Source organism: Sturnira hondurensis, unplaced genomic scaffold (genome assembly GCF_014824575.4).
Source record: "Sturnira hondurensis isolate 20B ecotype Veracruz unplaced genomic scaffold, ASM1482457v3 Scaffold0024400, whole genome shotgun sequence".
Taxonomy (NCBI): Eukaryota; Metazoa; Chordata; class Mammalia; order Chiroptera; family Phyllostomidae; genus Sturnira; species Sturnira hondurensis.
The window spans coordinates 266,879-286,194 of NW_028097031.1; the positions used below are offsets into that span (position 1 = coordinate 266,879).

Below are 19,316 nucleotides of genomic sequence, written 5' to 3' on the forward strand. Positions count from 1 at the left end.
GAACTACTGACTTTTTGGGTCGATGATTCTCTGTGGTAAAGGGCTGTCCTGTGCGACGTAGTGCGTTTGGCAGCATCCCTGGCTTCCACTCACTAGGTCCCTCCCTTTTACAGTTGTGATCACCAAAATGCCTCCAGATACCAGGGGACAAAATTGTCCGCAGTAGGAACCACTGATTTTTAAGCTTTGAAAAGAAGCAAACCCCTGACACACACACACACACACATTTTAAAATAAGAACTTAGTTTTTTTTCCCCTCCAGTTTTATTGAGAAGTAATTGACATACTGTACTGTATATGTTTAAGGTATACATAGCATAATGACGTGACATATATGTTGTGAACCAAGCTTAGTTTCAACCCTTATCAGTTACTCCTGACTCATTGCACCTGCAGCGTCTTGAACCCGTCCCTACCGTTGCACTTACCACGGTTCACGACCATTTTAAAACACCTGGCTGCGTCTCCTCCCCTGTGAATGCTTCGAGGACAGGGACAATCTTTCGCCCAGCCTAGAGGGCAGTGAGGGTCCATTAGTTGAATGACCTTTGTGAAGGTTAAACACAAGAGATGTCCTCAACATAAGTATTTCTCTGTAATATATTTCTTTTTAAGAATATGGAATATCTGTTTCCGATTCACCATTCTTTGGGTCACCTTAGATATTTCAATTGAAGTAAAAAAGCAGTGCCCTACCTTCCAGAGGTTTGGTGATTCAGCTTTAGGGGAGATGGGCCATTTCATACTCTGTATTTCATTCCTCCTCCTTTCAACCAGAAGACGCCTGCAGACTAAGGAACAGAACCCTATGCAAAGAACAGTTAAGTCACTGAGCTCTGGAGTCCTCTAAGAGCTTTGCTGAAATCAGCCTAGGCCTGGTCAGGACACTGAAGGCCCCACCAAGGGCCCTCTCCAGCTGATGGTTATTAATACTAACGAAGCACACAGCATTCTCTGGGCCACCCTTTGGACAAGAGTTCGCAGACTGTGCTAACGTTTGGGCCCGGTATCTTTTCCTAGGAACTTAACTCTACCTTTCTGGCCAGCACAGAAAAACAACGCAACCCTCCCAGCTCTTCACCAGCCCCTGGCTTCCTTCTACTTTCTTTTTGGTCCTATCCCGTTCCGAAAATTCTGTTTTTTTCCTGGAGACATAGAGGAAAGTCGGGTACCGAGAACGGAGTTCTGTTACCCTCTTATTTGTTTTGGTGGGGCACCGGGGAGGAAATCACAGTCTGTAACTGGCTCTCCAGGGAGAGGTCAGATGCAGCCCTTAAAATCCCAGCGCCGGGTTTGGCTCCAGGTTTGATTGACAAGGACCCGCAGAGGGAAAACGTGGAGGCGGGGCGGGGGGCCGAGGGAAAGCAGAGACAAAGAGGTTTCGGCTTCCATGAGGACGGTGCGGGGCCCTTTGGGCTACCTGGCCTTGGCGCGCAGAGCGGGCATTTGGTGAGGTCGCTTTGCGGGCCGGAGGATCGGTGGAGTGGGCCGGGAGGGCAGCAGGGCCCCCCGGGCTGGGGAGCAGGGCTGGGGAGTCGGGCTGGGGAGTCGGGCCGGGTGGGTGCTGCGTCGCCGTCACGTGGCCGCCGCTACTCGGTTGAGGCTGTTCTTCCGGGTTGGAGACTCAGCGGCGCGGGGCCGAGGCCGGGTCGGCCAGCGTGGCGTCCGCTCGCGGTTCCTCGAGCACCGCCCGCAACAGCCAGGCCTCCCGGCGGAGGTGAGCCGGGCAGCACGGGTGCGCGCCCAGGGCCCAGCTTGGGCGTCGCAGTTAGAGAAGGCGCGCGGGAACTGTCCGGGCCCCCGGGGGAGGGAGACCTGTCAAGGAGAAGGGGGCGGGGTCGGCAGGGACCCGGGCTCCAGCCCGCGGGACTCTCGGTCGGGAGTAGAGCGGTGCCTGCGGAGCGCCCTTTCTGGTCTCTTGCTGGGGGTGGGAGGTGGATTCTGAAACTGGGTCTCTGCAGAGAGCAGGGGACAGGGTGGCAACTGTGCAGGTACAGGTCCTGGGACACTGTGGGGAGGCCGGAGTTGCACGGGATCATTTCGGCCAGCCAGATGGGAGGAGGGCGGGAGGTCATAGAGGACTTTTGGTAGGGGCGCACCAAGAGGGGAGGCAGCTGGACGCCCCGAAATTGTTCTTGCACCTTAGTGGGATTCGGAGTGGGTGACTGGCTGGAGACATAGGTGGCGAGGGGAAATAGTACATGTATGTCGGGGAGGGCTAATGGTGGTTTGGGCAAACCTCTAGGCAGCCAAGAGCGGGGCTGGGCTGGAGGGAGGAAGAGGCAGCGGGGGGCCAGGCGGGGGATTCGAACTTTGGGGGCGGAATGACATTGTGCAGCCTCCGCCAATGGGCTTCGGGGGAAGGTTATAAATAGCGGTCCCAGGCAGATGCCAACTGATGGCAGCTTAGTTGCCTAGCAAGGGGCGGTACCGGTGGGTTTGGGCAAGGTCACGCCGCCTGCTAGCCCAAACTTCTGTAGGGTATTTCGTCCTTGGTTGGTTTGTCCGCTGCAAAGGCAGGACTTGTTTACGGGTGCAGGCGTCCTTTATTCGCCCCATGATGCTGGGCCGTCCTTAAGTGATCTGTTTTGAGGAGTCTTGTAAGGACAGGCTCCATTCCGACAGGTGGGGTTTGCGTGGCTACTTTTATCTGAAATGTGCCCCTCTTCTCCATCGTGCCCCTGTAACGTGCAAATCTCAGCTGTTTTTTTTTTCTTTTTAAAACTGAATGGACAGACAGTTTAGAATTACTTTCTTATCATCCAGCATGCCCAGGCGGCTTACCTTTGCTAATGGGAATAATTTTCCACAAGGCTACACAGCATTTTATTTTCAAACGAAATTTACTGAAGCTCCTTTGAGAGTGCGTCCCACGGATCCCCAGGCTCCAGGGTCCTAGCTCTGGTTATTCACTCATCGATTGGGTCAGAAAGTACTTGTTGACTTCCTCTGTTTTGTGCAAAGCACTGGGCCGGAGGTAGTACCAAAGTGAGTAACACTAGCTCACAATAATCCTATAAGGTAGGTGCTATTATTGTTATTTCCATTTTAAAGATGAGGACGTGGGGTACAGAGAAGTTAAGTGCCCCACTGGACAAGGCCACACAGCCAGCATACTGAGTGCGGAGTGCAGGCTTCCAATCCACAGTTCACCCTCTTAGCCTCTCAGCTCACCTCTCTCTCGGGTGCTTGTCCTCAAGGCATTTAGTATCAATGAGGGAAGATAGTTACCCAAACAGCTTACATTAGAGAGGGCCATATGGATACCATGGTAACCCCCACCTTATATCTCAATTTTGAGTTGTAAAGTCTCCCCTGTGCTGGAAAGCCGAAGAAGCACACGTATAATAAAACAGCAGGGAGCTTTATATGAAGAGAGGGGGAAATGTGACAATTATGGTGGAATACTATCTTTGGTAACAAGTGCCAGTCTGCGGTAATGTGGCTCAAATATTCTCTGAATATCTTTCAGGGTCTTTTGTATTTGATTTAGGCTTAGGGCTGCTCTCGGCAATAAACTTCTCTCTTTTTAAATTTTATTTATTTATTTATCTTTAGAGGGCAAGGAGAGAGGGAGAGAGACATCAATGTATGGTTGCCTTTCGTGCATCCCCTGCTGGGAGTTGGCCTGCAGGGAACTGGCCTGCAACCCAGGCATGTGCCCTGACTGGGAATTGAACCGCGATCCTCTGGTTCGCAGGCCTGTGCTCAATCCACTGAGCTATGCCAGCCAGGGCGCAATAAACTTCTCTTGATCACTGACTTTGCTGTATGTTCATAACCTGAAGCAGGTGGGAATTTTGGGAGAAATTGACCTCTGAAGGCTCCGGCCTTGTTGGCATCTGGTGCCAGGAACCTGCTCCTCAGCAAACTACCGTTTTCCAAGTGGGCAAGAGAACCTTTCCAGACTCCAGGCTGTGCAGTGGGGCTTCAGCTTTAAAGCATTATAGCCCTGGCTGGTGTAGCTCAGTGGATTGAGCTCAGGCCTGCAAACCACACGATCCCGGTTCAATTCCCAGTCAGGGCACATGCCTGGGTTGCAGGCCAGTTCCCAGCAGGGGACGCATGAGAGGCAACCATACATTGATAGTTCTCTCTCTCTCTCCTTCCCTTCCCCTCTAAAGATAAATAAATAAAATCTTTAAAAAAATAAAGCATTGTGGAATCTCATCTACTGTATTTTGCTGTGTGTAACATGAATTTTTTTTGCCCAAACTTTTGAGAGAAAAATAAGGGTGTATATTATGCATGGGTAGTACCTGAAATACCTTGTATCTGTTCTTGTGTTTTGTAATTATTTGTTACCTAAAAATTTTTGCACCATAACATGTTAAAAATGCTAAAATTCCTTTATAATACAAAAGAACAAGTATCTACATAGAAATAAATAAATCAATAATTTAATTTAAAAATGAAAATGAAAGATTTTTTCCCCCTGAGAGTTTGGGCCAAAGATGTGGGTGTGCATCATAGGTAGGGATGCCTTCGACACGGCAAAATACGGCGAGCGCAAGACTTCTAGATCCGGCGACACCCGCCTTCCTAGGCTCCTTTCACGGAGGAGCAGACCCAGGCGCATGCTCAGGTCAGAGAGTGTGTGAGCCGCAGACAGACAGTGCCTGGGCTCTGGTAGAGCTAGCTTTGTTTCTTCGCTGATGAGGTCTGGGCAAGCCTCGTCAAGCCCAAGAGAAGGGCAGTTGTTGGGGAGCTGGGGTGATCCAAGGAGAGGAGCTGGGGTGAGTGGGAGGGTTAGGGGAGGTTATTGATAAGGGTGGGACACAGTTTCCCTCTGTATCTCCCTTGGTTCTTAGCGTAGATTCAGGGACTGTTTTGAATGAGTGGCTGACTATTGAACTGACTTGCTCTCCATCCTCGGCCATGAATTACCCTAGAAGTGACCTACAAATAAATGAGGAGGGTATTTATGGGGCTCAGGAATGCTTTAGGACTGGAAGGAAATGATGTATGGGGAAACACTTTGAAAATATTAACCCTTCCATTCAAATACAAAGGATTACTCGTATATGTTTCTGTTTGCATGCCTGAACACATCTCTGCCCTAGATTTTGTTCATATTGCTGCCTCCATCTCCAATGCTTTTTCCTTCCTTTTTGAGCTCTATAGGAGAATATTATCTCCTTTGGTCTCTCTGAGAACTTTGGACTTGCCTTACTCCGCTTTGTGGCGTTGTTGCTTGTTGACTCTTGTTATCTCCAAGCATGTGACCAGCCCACTTTGATTTTTCAGATGCTCCCCATGACTGTGGCTCGGAAACCCAGCCCTTGGTAGAGGGTTGTTGAATTAAAGACTCCTTAAGGGTCAGGTTTGGACTGAGGATTGCCATTCTCAGTGTTTCTTTCTGGTATTTGCAAGAAGTTTGCTTTAGGAAGTTGTGGTAGCAGTTCTGGAATTAAAAAAGAGCTAGACCCTTCTTCCTTGGGAGGTTGGGGGAGTGTTTATGGAGTGCGCTGTGGTTGGGTGCTGGGTGCCGCAGGGGCCCATGCCGTGGAGCAGAGGCAGCTGAGCCTGACTGACAAAGTTCCAGGTCCTCTGCTTTGTCCCCAAAAGAAAGAAGGATGGGAGAACACTGGGAATCCTGGGGGTGGTGGGGGGCCTCCCATGAACCCCTGGGAATCTGCTATGGAGAGCAAGGAAGGTGGCCACCTCAGTAACAGCAGAGGTCAATGCCACTGCACCCAGCCTGGTTCGAGCTGAGAAGTGGCCACTTTGAGCACCACGGGCAGAAGAGCCCCGAGTTACACCCCGGTCTGCAAACACAAGCTGGAATTTTTCCCTCTTTTTTTTTTTTTATCGGAGTTGTATCCCACATGTGTTTAATTTTCTTGCGAGGTGTACTTGCCGAACCTGCGTCTTCATTCAGTCTCAGTTTGAGGGTTGTAACAGGATGAGCGAGCAGCCTGCTACGTGGAAGGGGAAGCCATGTTTCCTGTACACCGTGGCATCTAACCCATGTGCTTCAGACAATTTAAGGGAAACTCAGGGTGACTTTCATTATATGCAATTTTTGCTGGACGTGCAGGCATGAAATAACTTTCACATAAGATGAAACTGGCCTCTATAGCATTTTTTAACTTTCCAGCTACATTAAGGAGCAACTAGAGTTATGTGACTAGGCTCTGAACTGAATAGTGAGTTATAATTACAATTTAAGTGGGAAAGTAGATTACACATTCTAAATACCTGAACTGGAAACAAACTTCTGTAAGTAAAAGACTTGGCAAAGAAATTCACTATAGATTCCCACATATAACTGTTTTATTCCTAGCTCTTTGGATAAGTGTTTTTATGTTTGTGATGTTCAAAAAAAGTGTATTTTTTCAGCACATAAATATTTTATTCTCTTTCCTCTTAGTGGTTTACCTTCAAGAAAATTGGGGATTCGGAAGGTCGGGAGCTCGTGTGAACATGGCGAACCTGCTGAAAACAGTGGTGACTGGCTGTTCGTGTCCTTTACTTAGCGGTTTGGGGTCCTGTAAGGTGCTACCTGGGAAGAAGGAGTTTTTACGGACATTTCATACTCATCAGGCGCTGTGGTGTAAATCCCCTGTAAATCAAGGTAAGGTCTCACTTCAACATACGGGGAACGAGCCTTTGAGTGGTGGGAGCGAACCATGTCCTGATGACTGAGAAAAGGAAAAGCCATGTGTTACAGCCTGGTGCTGGGGAGTGATCATTCTGAGAACTTTCTTACGTTTCCCACGTATAGAAGTTCCAGGTTGTCGGTACTCACGGGGAAGGGAAGACAATAGAATGAGAAAAAGGGCCAGCCGGTGTAGTCGGGCCCTGGGAGTTAGTGTTCATGGTGACCCCGTCTCCCGGCAGCGCCTTCCTTGCCATGAGTGGCTCACCTGCACCCAGGATGGAGGGGCGGAGTTTCGTCTCAGCTGCTCGGGCCATAACCCATGGGCTTTTGCCCCAGATGCTCCCTATTGGTGCAGGTCAGCTCTACCTGGTCTCGAGAACCTGTCCCCTTCTCACCGTGTCAGCACTGTTACCATTCTGGTCCCAGCCCCCGTCACCTGTCACCTGGGTTCCTGCACTCCTTTTCTGAATGATCTCTGGGCTCTCTACCTCTGTCCTTCTACAGTCTGTTCTCTGTGTGACAGTGATGTTCATCTTCTACTCAGAAATTGTCACTAGCTTCCCAACTCAGGCAGGGTAACATCTGGAGCCTTCCGGTGGTCTACAAGGCCTTCCCGGCTAGAACTGCCTGTCCCTCCCCCCACTTTCTGTTCTGGGGTGCAGGCCAGAAGGAGGAAAGGCTACAGGGGGCCCTTCTCAGCTCCGTCGGACAGATCCCTGTGAGCGTGTTACCCAGAGACCACGCCGGCACTCTTGTCTGCCCCTCACTGGCAAGACCTCAGATGGTGGCCAGTTGTAGTGGTCAGGGACATGTGGACATCTTGTCTTTTTTCCAGATGGCAACATTCTCATCTAAAAATGACATTTGGTTTCTAAGGTGGAGGGACAGGATGGATACCTGGGAGCCCTTTTAAATTTAGGTTCACAGGCTGCTTGTTGTGCGTTAAGGGCCCTAAGCTCCTGGGCCTGGGAATTCTCACGTCTGCCTGTAATAGATGCCACAGCCTCTTGTTTTTGTGTGCTGAGTCACCCTGGGCAGGAGACCTGCACCTGGGGGTCCTGAGTGTCATCTTCCGATATTCAAACAAGTTTTCTAGAAAGCCGTATTATCTAGTGCGGTAAAGTTGTGTATAAAATAAAAGTAACTAACTGCCTTGAGGACAGGACAGTTGTCCTTGTGAGTCATGTACGGCCATCAAGACCTCTGTATTATGTATGAGACTTTATTTTTGTTCAGGCTCTGACTCTGAACTATTGCCTAGATAATTACTTTTTAATCTTTAAAAGATGAGCATTCTATTTTTTCCTTAATAAAATTGCAATTTTGTTATCACATGGAAAAGCATGAAAAGTAATTCCAGTGTTTATATTTTCTCAATTTTTTCTTTTCCTTTCTTTTCTTTTCTATCTTTCTCTTTCTTTCTCTCCTTCTCTCCCTTCCTTCCTTCTACAGTTGTTTTGTTCAATTAATAAGCCAAACAGGGTCCACATATTGTATTGGCTCGCTATGTTGTTAGGTCCCATTTGACTTAATATGTTCCCCTCCTCTTTTTTCCTTTTATTTCTTGAAGAATTTACTTGTCACCCTACAGAATTTCTCACGTTCCAGGTTTGCCTGGCTGTATTCCCTCGGTATTGTTTAACCAGTTTCCCTGTGCCTCGTATTTTCTGCAACATTCAGACAGATCTGTAGGCTGGATCAGAGTCAGGGTTGTTTTTTCTGGCGAGGATGCTTCCTAGGTGACTCCATGTACTGTCTGCTGGGTTGTGTCAAGAAGGCCAGTCTGGGAGTCTAGATGTCAGTGTGATCCGTCCATTATGAAGCTCCACCGGTTTTCCCCTCAAAGGCTATTGCAGCCGTTTGATTGATGATTATTCACTAAATCCTTGGTTTCATTGGGGTTTTAAATTGGTGATGTTCCCTCATTCCATCTTTGTCTATTAGGCAGACTTTTTTATAGAGCACAACTTTCCCTCTGATATTCAGTCACCCTGAGAGTGCAGTGGGAAGGTGGGGTAGGTGTCCGTTCTTTCCCGTTACTACTGGTTTTGGTGGCAACCTGTCGGTTCCCTTATGTGAGTGTTCTAGCTGTAACAAATGGTCACAATCCGACTGGCTTCCTTCAGCGCAAGTTTATTGTCTTACACTTCTGGACGCTGAGTCTGAAATGGCTCTCACTGGGCTTAAAGCAAGGTGTGGGCAGGGCCGTGCTCCTTCTGGGAGCCTTTCATGGAGACCCTGGCTCCCTGTTCCTGCCAGAGTCTGGTGACCGCCTGCGTTTCTTGGCTCATGGCCCCTACCTCCATCTTCAAAGCCAGGAGCAGAGCATCTTCAAATTACTCTTCGACTCGACTCTTCTGCCCCTTTTTTTCTCATTTAAAGACCCTTGTGATTACATTGGGCACACCCAAGTACTACAGGATAATCTCCCTGTTTCAAGGTCATCTGATTAGCAACCTTAATTCCACCTGCACCTCAATTCCCTTCTCCTTGGCTGTGTATTGTGATGTAGTCCTAGGTTCTGAGGATCAGGACGTGGTCTTTTTGGGAGACCGTTATCCTGCCTGCAACACATTCTTTCCTCGGACGTTGACCGAGGAAGCTCTTGCAAAGAATTTTTTTTTTTAGTATCATCATGAACTCATGTATTTTCACATCCTTGGATGTATTTATTTTTAAATCATTGTTTTCTCTCTTCTTCTGGAGATTTTATTTATTTATTTTTAGAGAGAGGGTAAGGGGAGGAGAGACACATCAATGCGTGAGAGAAACATTGATTGGTTGCCTCTCACGTACCGCCAGCCGAGGACCTGGCCCTCAACCTCATCATGTGCCTGCCTGGGAATCCAACCGCAACCTTGCAGTTTGCAGACCAGTGCTCAATCCCCTGAGCCACACCAGCCGGGGCCTTGGGTGTATTTTACTACATTGGAATTAATTGTTCTTTTTGATGCTCAAATTTTGTCATGTTTGGCCATTTCAGATTGTTTCCTAAATCCTTTTGATGTGATTGTCTTTTTTTTTAAGATTATTTATTTATCTTTAGAGGGGAAGGGAAGGAGAGAGAGAGAGAAATATCAATGTATGGTTGCCTCTCCTGCATCCCCTGCTGGGACCTGGCCTGCAACCCAGGCGTGTGCTTTGACTAGGAATTGAATCTCGAGTGTTTGGTTCATAGGCCCGCGCTCAATCCACTGAGCCACACCAGCCGGGGCCTTGGATGTATTTTACTACATTGCAATGAATTATTCTTTTCGATGCTCAAATTTTGTCATATTTGGTCATTTCAGGTTGTTTCCTAAATCCTTCTGATGTGATCTGATTGTCTTTCTTTGATTGTCTTTCTTTGATTGTGCCTTCTTTGACGTAGGTATGTAGGGCCTAGATAATCGAGATTGTTACATCAGTGAACTCTAGGTAAGTATCTGTGATTTAATTTTGTGCATCAGTCCAGAATATTTGCCGGCTTTTCATTATTTTCCTCTCCTTTAAGTAAAGTGTAAGGTGCAGCGTGTATTTGCCTGGAGTTTACTCTCCGTTATTGCTGCTTGAGTGCTGTGGAATCTAAGACTCTTCCAATGCAGATATCTGTAGGTTGACACAAGCTCTCTAAGGTCTTGGTAAGTTAGTTACTCTGTAGAGATAATTTGATTTGCTAGATTTCCTAAACTTTAGTAAGATTTATGTGGAAGCAAATCCTGTTTATTAAAACAAACCTGTGCGTGCCCCCCTGTGGAGTACAACGACAGAAGAAACTATGTACTCGAGCTAAAGCCGGTCTGAGCCCTTAGCGTAAGGGCTCCTGGGACGTGCGGGAGCCCAGGGAGCCCTTCGGCCGCTCCTTGGAGAGGTGGGATGTCCTTCTGGATTTCGTGGCTGTGACTTACCTTCTCTCCCCGCCGCTCCACTGCCGATATTTCTGCTACCACCACCGCGCGCCGACCTCCCTTTGCAGACCCCGCAGCTGTGCTTCCTGACCACACTCTTCTATCCCTTTGCCTGTTCTGCGGGTCTCCCCTCAAACGTCCTGACAGAGGACCTGATTGGGTGGGTGGTCACTGGCCAGCATAGGGCGGCCCCTGGCAAAGCTCCTGTATCCGTCATCCTGTCTGCTGCCAGTTTTTCTCACGTCTGGCCTGGAGACTATTACCTTTGGCCCAGGTGCTGATCCCTGGGTCTAATGAGTCATGGCTGAGAAAGTAAGGTCTCAGGATACAACACTTGGGAATCTGTGAGGCATGGCCTGTGGCCAAAATGCCAGGAGGGTAACTTTGGGTGTCTAGCATAGGCTTGGTCTTCAAAACAGCTAATTACTCCTCCGTCTTCCTTCACAGTAAGAACAAGGAGACTGTAAACCCGAGAGGGTTAGTTTGAAGAGTGGACTTAGCGGGTTGAGTGGTCTCCCAACCCAGTTTTTTTTTCCTGTAAGAATAAACTAAGCTATCACATACCTTGAAGAGAGGCATTTGGTTAAATAAAATATTTAGAATTTTCAGGAGAGTGGGCATAAAAACTTCTTATCGATCAAAAGAAGGTCAAAGAATGATGATTCTGAATCACAAACATCATTCTGAGCAGTAATTTTTCCAGACAGTCTCTTTTGAAGAGATCGTCCATGTCCATTTTCTGAACTGTTATTGAAACATTTTTGTTTTTTTTTTTTTACCAAATGTTCTTTCTCTCTTTTTTTGGCTTTGTAGGAATTCCATATAAGCAACTGACCGTGGGGGTCCCCAAGGAGATTTTCCAAAATGAGAAGCGAGTGGCCCTGTCCCCTGCCGGCGTCCAGGCCTTGGTCAAGCAGGGCTTCAATGTCGTCGTGGAGTCGGGTGCTGGCGAGGCTTCCAAGTTCTCAGACGATCACTACAGAGCAGCAGGTGCCCAGATCCAGGGGACCAAGGAAGTGCTGGCCTCTGATTTGGTGGTCAAAGTAATTATTTCTTCCCCCTTTTTTTATGGCATGCTGACTTCTCAAAATCTTTCCACAGAAAAATGAACTGGTGTTGTCTGATGGGATAGCATTTCATAGTTTCAAATGATGCCTTTTTCTCAAAGAAATGGTTGCTTGTCAGGACTATTCTTCACATTCAGGTCACGTGATATGTTTAATTGTGAGAAGAGAAAAAACGATCTTCCGATTCACATTTGCTGTGTGGAAGTTCTCTTTTGATTAGCTCAGGTTATTCGCACTTCGTGGTTCGGATGTTTCCCCACAGGTATTTAACTGCCACTAAAATAGAAATTGTGGGACTCCTCTTGGGACTGAATGTACGGTGATCTTCGGGAGGAACAGTGATTTAACTGACGTCAGTGCTATTTTTAGACCAGGCAGGACTGTTCTGGAGGAAGCAGCACTGGCCTGAGTGGCGAGTGGCCTTACTTTATATTTACTTTAATAAAAGGTCTTAGTATGTAATAGAAATCTGCAGGCTGAAGAAGTCGAGCAATAACTCTGAAGTAAAAAATCATCTGGGGAAATGAAGAAAGACTGAATCTCTAATCTAGCACAGATCCTCAGAGTTGAACGTAAACTTGAATCCTAAGCCTTCTGTAGCCAAGGCAAACAGGGAAGTAGAGAGTATATGAGCATGATTATCAGGTTAAAATGAACTCACTTTTTTTTAGGAACGATCAGCTTTTTTCTGTATTAATTTCTCAGGAATCAATCAGATAGGTTTTCTTGTTTGTTTTTTAACATGAAGTCCACTGCATATCTTGATAGGGTTAAATTGTGGTTCTTGCAGAAGACACAAAACCATGTTTTTTCCCCTTAGAATATAAATAGTAAAATGTATGGCTTGGTGATAAGTTGTAATCTAGCTAAAGCTTTTACAGTGTTTAGGTGTGCAGACAGATACTTGGTGATATAACTTGGTATAGAGTAAAAGAGCTTAGGAAAAACAGAAAGATCAGTGTAACCCATTCTAATGTGTACTTTAGGGACCAAAACTTTTTGGGATATCTTACAAAAAAAGGTGTAGGAGGGCACACATAAGTCTGGAAATGCTCTGTGTTCCTTTTAGAGTTTTCCGGTGAGTGAGCGTGTTCAAGGCGCTGGAAAACCCCGTAATACAGGGACTTTGTCCTCACTTTGATGAACTGCTTGACCCTGGGCCTCTCTTTTGAGTCAAGGTTGTTAGCTTTCTGAGGAACTAGTGACCTACAAAGCATGTTCAAGGGAGCATTCTGTTGGCTTAACTTGCTCAGGTGTCAACAGTCTCCTCTGGGCATCCATCCACAGCAGCCAGTAGAGTCAGTTCAAAGTTGTCCTTTAGTGTTTATTAAAGGTACATTATAGATCCTCACTGAGGAAAGGTAGACCTTGTCAGAGCGTCTTCATTAAACTCCAGAACCCAACCTCACAGGCAAGACCAGATCAACAGCTGAACGGGAGGAGCAGAGCAAGGTGTCTCGAGGTAGATGTGGATGAAAACGTTGGCCCAGGGTTTGTGTTTGTTACTTTCGCTTAAAGCCTAAGTCCTGGAGATGCGTCTTGGTGTTTTTTTCCCTATGCTTACTTGCCTAAAAGCATTACTGTGAACTGGGACCTAGCTTTCACTGAAGGTTGATTTTAATCTTGGATATTAAACCCATTTTAAAGCCCTTTTAAAATGGAATTTGAAAAATGTGCCTTTAAAATGTGGACGTTTGGAACTTTCAAGCATGTGGAGTGTGTATTTGTTGACTGACTTGGTACTTGTTACCAGAACAGAGTTTATTGTAGCTTTTTACTTACACCCAATTCAGCGACACTTTGATTTCATCTGTCTATAAATACAGGGTCTGGCACAAATGACGCCCCTCTTATATTGCAAAAGCTTTTATTGCAAAATCATAAGCATCTAATTCTGTAACATAACAATATCACACTCAAGCACACCATATGACATTTTAGGTGAAATGTTCAAAATAAAACTATAAATTATTGCACCCCTATTATTACCCTACCTACCACAGCCAGGTAGGCGTTACTTCTGCCAGGCCTTGAATTCATCTGGAATGTTAGTGATATAAATCTATACGTATGATCAGGAGATTTTACCTTATAATGTCCTCTCAATACCCCAAATGTTTATGCTTCTTAAAGTGAAAAGAATCGAATCTTTGAATACACAACCAAAACCTCCTGTGTATTATAACGTCCCTTAGTCATACCAGAGTCACAGGTTTGGGGAGGACAGGTTCATTGCAGAACCTGCATGTGGTTCCCCTGTAGTTCATTGTCAAAGCAGTCCTGGTGCCTTACCCTTGTGTAGGAATTTAGTCAGAAATTTATTGCCGAAAGATCACTTCTGGAGTATCATTTCTGTCCTGCCATATTACTTATATTGTTTTTTATACTTAAAAAATGTCATAAAGGTATTTGCATTTCTAATCGGTGACTTGACTTTTTCCTCAGGTGCGAGCCCCCATGCTCAATCCAGAATTAAATACTCATGAAGCAGAACTTTTAAAGAACTCGGGAACACTGATTAGCTTTATTTATCCGGCCCAAAATCCAGACTTGCTAGACAAACTTTCCAAAAGGAAAACTACTGTTCTGGCGATGGACCAGGTTCCAAGAGTCACGATCGCTCAGGGGTATGATGCGCTGAGCTCCATGGCCAACATCGCTGGGTAGGTCTCTTCTGTCTCCACTGAGCGAGAGGGGAGCGTGGTGGACCCAGCACATGCGTGGTGGACCCAGCACACACTCTTGTAGCTCTTCTCTCTTGCAGCGACTTTGCTCATAGCCATGGCTGGCGACTGTAGCCTTTGGAGAGTGCATTTAAATGGTTAAGACTCATTTTATTGTTTCCCAGTCACCAGATAGGAAATGGTGCCCCACGTTGTATGCGCCTTTTTAATTTTCATGGGTAGAAGGCGAGGAGTATTTCTTCCCAGGAAAGGAAATTACTGACCGATTATTTGTAAGAGGAATTTGCTGTGTTTCATCTGTGTGTGCATACATGTATATGTTAGGTTGAAATATCTGTTTTTCCCCCAGTGACATTTAGGTCCAATTGACATATAGCACTGTGGAAGTTTAAGGAGAACATGTAGAATCATGTTATGCATTATGAAATGACTACCATACTAAGCATTGTTGACATAACTTGCTGTTTTTATAGGTCAAAATGGTTGGATATTGGCAGTTTCCTATGTTTCAATCTAATAGATAAATATTAGCAGGTTTTGGCATTTTAATTAGTTTTGCTCCAGTGAATTCATAAAATACTTACTAGGGAAAATGTCTGCACTCGAAGAAGTTCCATCTGGTGCCAAGCCTGTGCTGGTAACTGAAAGTGAACTGTTTCCTCTGACCTGTGCGGCCAAGAGCGCGATAAACGTCATCTGCCATCCAGCACTGATGCACTGAGTCTGCTGCCAGGAGCACTGTGTGGAGAGTCATCCTGGTTAGGGCCTGTCTGCCATGAAGAATGGGGCTCTGGGTAGTCCTGCCTGCTGCTGGGGAGGGATGGGAATAGCCCTGTGAGTGGGGCGTGGTGCTCATTCGGCTTGGAGCGGGGGAAGGATCTGGAAATCGGAGGGTGCTTGTGACATCAGCTCATCTAAGAAAGTAGCTGGATGAGATTTTAAACATGAAAACTACTGGTAGTGACAGTTTGTGACATGAGTGAGGTGCCAACAAATGACGATGTTTAAAAAGACGTTTCATGATAAGAGGAATAACTCGAATAAAGCCTGGCGCATGAGCTGAAAGTTTTCTTAGGCTTTTATCTTAGGTGTAGCATGTCATATGCCACAAACTCTTTGGGTTTTAGCTGTTCACTTGAGATGCAAATGAGATTGATAAAGAAAAATGACAAAGCGAAAACACATTTTGTTGTCCTTAATGTAATATGGCAAATGGTTGGTTTAAAGATGTTTTTTGTTCCTTTATATATAAAGGAACAAAATAAATGTTTGCCATATTTATTTAGCTTGTAGAAAAGTTTTGTGATGAAGAACTTAAACTTTTATATAGAAAATGTACAATGTAAACTTTTAAGGGCGCTGTTGATTCTGTCATGTGAAATGTACGTTTGGGAAAGGTTATCAAGACCAGCCCCTGTAGGCTGGTGGTTTTTAGCTGCAGAATCTTTTGAGCAAATGAAATGTGATGAGGCAATGGAAATGAACCCACTCAGTACGGAATGGCCTTGGCCGGGCTGAGGGGTGGAGGGGTGTGCAGAAACAGGTCCCTTCTCTAGCCCACCCACTAGGGCCCTGGGCTGGATGGAATTCGAACCTGTGGGGACCCAGGGAACACAACTTAAAGAATCACTACTCATGTCCTCAGCTGACATGTGCAAAGCGCACAGTTTGAGATGTATTATCTAGTATTCTTGTCACACAATGTGTGATAAGTCATTTTCTGTCTAAATCACACATGCACACGTACATACACACACGCACATACATGCATGGCCACACTATGTTGAAGACATGTTCCTTCCAGTTTATTGATGTTGATTCTGAGCTTTGTTGCTCTCACCAAAAACAAGCCCACTTCCACCTTTTCTTACCATCAATGTTTTCTTGTGCATTTCCTGTGCAATCAACTTTGTTATTTTTTCATTGTAGCAACAGTGTCTTTTAGAACTTTAATTCCAAATTTCTTACAGTGGCCTTTGAATCTTTGTTATGTTTGGTTTATCATGTTTGAGAATTTCTATCACTAGAATTCAGAAATAGACTAACAAATCATGTAATCTCTAAAATATTATTTTCTGGCTTTTAATATAATTTAACTTAAAACAGTGCATGCTTTTGCACCAATTATTATGTCCAGTAATATTTATTTTGTGAAAATATGATTAAGGAAAGGTTTTATTGTAAGCTAGCAGGTGGCGCTTACTATCAAATAGTTGCATTATAATATGAAGCTAGAGTGTGTGTTACTGAGTGAGAATGTGTAAAAGTGTCTTTTAGGTCTAAAATGGTATGACAGTGGAATTTGTGTAATGTGTTAAAAATATCTTATTAAGGAAAAGATGGTATATTCTACTAGTTTTTATTGCATGGGGTGTGTATTTAGCTAGAAACACTAAGATTTACCAAGCACTTATTGTGACAAGCTTTGGGTCAGTCCTCATGGCAACACTGAGAGATGCTCTTTTTGTCCCCACTTCACACACGAGGAAAGCAAGGGTTAGAATGTTAAGGAGACGTGCCCATGGTCACCCAGCTAGTCAGCAGGAGGACTCTGTGACCCGAGGCCCCTCCGTCTCAGAATCCCGTGCTTTCAACCAGTAGAGATCAAGGGAGGCATTTTCTTTTCTATTTTTGTTCTGAGGTTGGAGCTGTAATTTTATTATGTACAAGCATATAGCAAACCCAATTTTTTAATTTTAAAGTTTTCCTCCTGTTATATAAATACTGTATCATCACCAAAGAGAGTTCAGCCACTATAATAAAGTAAAACAGAAGGTTTGAAATGCCTGTGGTCCCAGCATCCAAAGAAAAGCATTGTGAGCATTTTCTTGTCTTTCCTTCATTTTTTTTCAATCACAACCGGCCTTCTGCAGCATTTGTTACAAAGAAGGTGGGGAACATCGAGCATAAAAATATGTCTCTGTAGGTTGGATGCTGGGGTAGCCTCCTGGGCTCTGCTGTTCATGAACTGAGGCACCTTGGGCAGGTCTCTTCATCTCTGGGTGTCAGTTTCCTTACCTGAAAAATGAAGGTAATACTTGTACCTGTGTACCTGATTGTTGTGCAGGGTAAAGGCGTAAGTGTGTCTGCAATACGTAGAACCATTTTTGACACATAGTAGGTACTCTAGAAAACGTTAGCTATTATTCTTTGATGATTCAGTTATAATGACTTATGAGGATATATGAGCCTACCATCTTTCACTTTATGGAATTATTCATGCATTTGTTCCTTTTCTTTTTTTGTGTTTTTGAAGTTATAAGGCTGTTGTACTAGCAGCAAATCATTTCGGACGTTTTTTCACCGGTCAGATCACAGCTGCTGGGAAAGTCCCTCCGGCGAAGGTAGGTGAAACCTGGCCCATTTCTCATAGTAGGAGCTCATTAGCGGCAGGGGTGTTAAGGGTTTTAAAAGACAGCTATTCTCCCAGTTTGTTATGTAAACTGCACACCGATGACCTTTGTGACTTGTACAGATGTGTGGTGGGGCCTCAGGGCTGCTTAAAATTGCTTGAAAAAAAAATCGTTGACATGTGTACACATTCTAGTCTTATTTCTGTTTTTGATTTACTTGAATTCTTAAAGGGATTTTGGATAACTTGTTCCATGTTTCCCATTTATTACTATTTAAAGAAAAACCTTCAAGATACCATTCAGCAAATTCTTGATTTCCCAATTATTGTGACATTTTGGATCATTGAAAAGGTTGCTTTGGTTTCCTCAATTTTTGCCTAATTTTGGGTCATGAGGACAGGAGACTGAGGTGGTATAATCAGGATGTTTGGCAGAGGGAGAGGGTGCAGTTTCTTTCATCTAAATTGAGAGCAGAGTGGAGGGCCAAGAGGTGGCGGTGGCCAGGTGAAAGAGTAGTTATGTTGTGACCCCCACCCTTCCTACACACAGTGACAACAGGAGCACCTCGGAAGGCCCAGGGGACAGGGGTTTCACTGCTGTCATCCACCTGCAGAGTGTACCTGTCTGTGGGGCGCAGCTGCACGCGGGCACCCTGCTTTTAAGTGCTCCGTCATTATTAATCCAGCGTTCTCACACGAAACGAACCACCTAGGAAAATGAAATAAAGACAACAGCCGCTTTGAGAAATCGAGTTAATTGCTTTAAAAACAGGTCAGGTGGGAAAAGTGTTAAGTGTTTCCAGAGACAAAGGGTATATTCCTCTTGTAAGGTTACGTTGCTTTATTCTAGTGCCAATCCCTCTTTTAAATTGGGGGGTCTTTAGCCAGAGCTGTTTCTTCCCTCTGGTCCCTCTTCATCCCCTTCCTCGTAGACTCGTGCCCCTCCCCCCACCCCCTCTAAAAAATCCAGAACAAACCACCACCAGTAAGAGCAACTCAGAGGACTTTTGAGACACTGCCCGGGGTCACTGGAGCACCACTAGACTAGTCAGTGTTCTGAAAGTGGGAAGGAGGTGTGGGCGTGATGGGCGTGTAGGGGTCCGTGGACTTCCCTGTGTCTGTGGGTGGCATTCTTTCTCTGTGTTCTTTTTTTCTCCCTCCCTCTTGCCCTCCCTCCAAGGAGTTGCCTTCACTTGGCTGGGAAGCATAATTGGGCTTTTCTCTGATAGCTTATTCCACACCGGAGACAACGTTCTCATTTTGTTTCTTAGAAGGCAGGGGAGACTCTTGTTTCTGAGGAATTCTTTGGTTTCCTTGGCTCTGAGCCTCCTGTGGTTAGGGAGATTAATGACATTGCTTTGTATTTCAGGTATAATTCATTCAGAATGGGTCAAAATTAGGCGGCGATTGCCTGCTGTTCCTTTCAAAAGCATTTGAGGTCCAAGTCAGGGTTGGAGTAGATGTTTCACCAAAGTTGTATCCATGTTTGAAGCTCATTTTGGCATTTTATGAGCTTCGTAAAACCTAACCATCTGAGAGGTGAGGGGGAGCCAGAATGCTACACTGGGAATGTTCAGGAGCTTTTTTGAAAGAACCTGTTGACCTTTAACACATATAATAATGCTGATCTTGCTGGGTGTAGCTGTTACCCTGAGATGCTTGTTGTTGGGCTATTTTTGGTGACAGTTGATGGCTTTGCCCGCAGTGTTCCTTTGATAAATT

The 19,316-nt window shown here is 45.4% G+C and overlaps 1 protein-coding gene and 1 long non-coding RNA gene across 6 annotated transcripts in view; one reads left to right on the forward strand and one right to left on the reverse strand.

Moving 5' to 3' along the window:
* Window positions 1-241: 241 nt before the first annotated feature.
* LOC118981700 (uncharacterized) lies at window positions 242-1,543 on the reverse strand. Its single transcript, XR_005065397.1, has 2 exons — window positions 1,421-1,543; window positions 242-784 (listed from the first exon to the last, which is right to left on the reverse strand). It is a non-coding gene; the product is annotated as an uncharacterized LOC118981700 (long non-coding RNA).
* The window catches only part of NNT (nicotinamide nucleotide transhydrogenase), a 77,889-nt gene continuing 59,580 nt past the window's right edge, over window positions 1,008-19,316 (forward strand). Inside the window, exons 1-5 of one of the 5 annotated variants that reach the window (XM_037038522.1) lie at window positions 1,008-1,303; window positions 6,374-6,577; window positions 11,305-11,534; window positions 14,004-14,221; window positions 17,499-17,586. In XM_037038522.1, the coding sequence (XP_036894417.1) occupies window positions 6,427-6,577; window positions 11,305-11,534; window positions 14,004-14,221; window positions 17,499-17,586 (687 nt within the window). In that variant the 5' untranslated portion in view covers window positions 1,008-1,303; window positions 6,374-6,426. Of the gene's footprint in view, window positions 1,304-1,355; window positions 1,450-1,633; window positions 1,718-1,772; window positions 1,992-6,100; window positions 6,223-6,373; window positions 6,578-11,304; window positions 11,535-14,003; window positions 14,222-17,498; window positions 17,587-19,316 lie in introns of those variants that run through there. The other 4 variants (XM_037038523.1, XM_037038519.1, XM_037038521.1 and 1 more) reach the window with 4 other exon arrangements.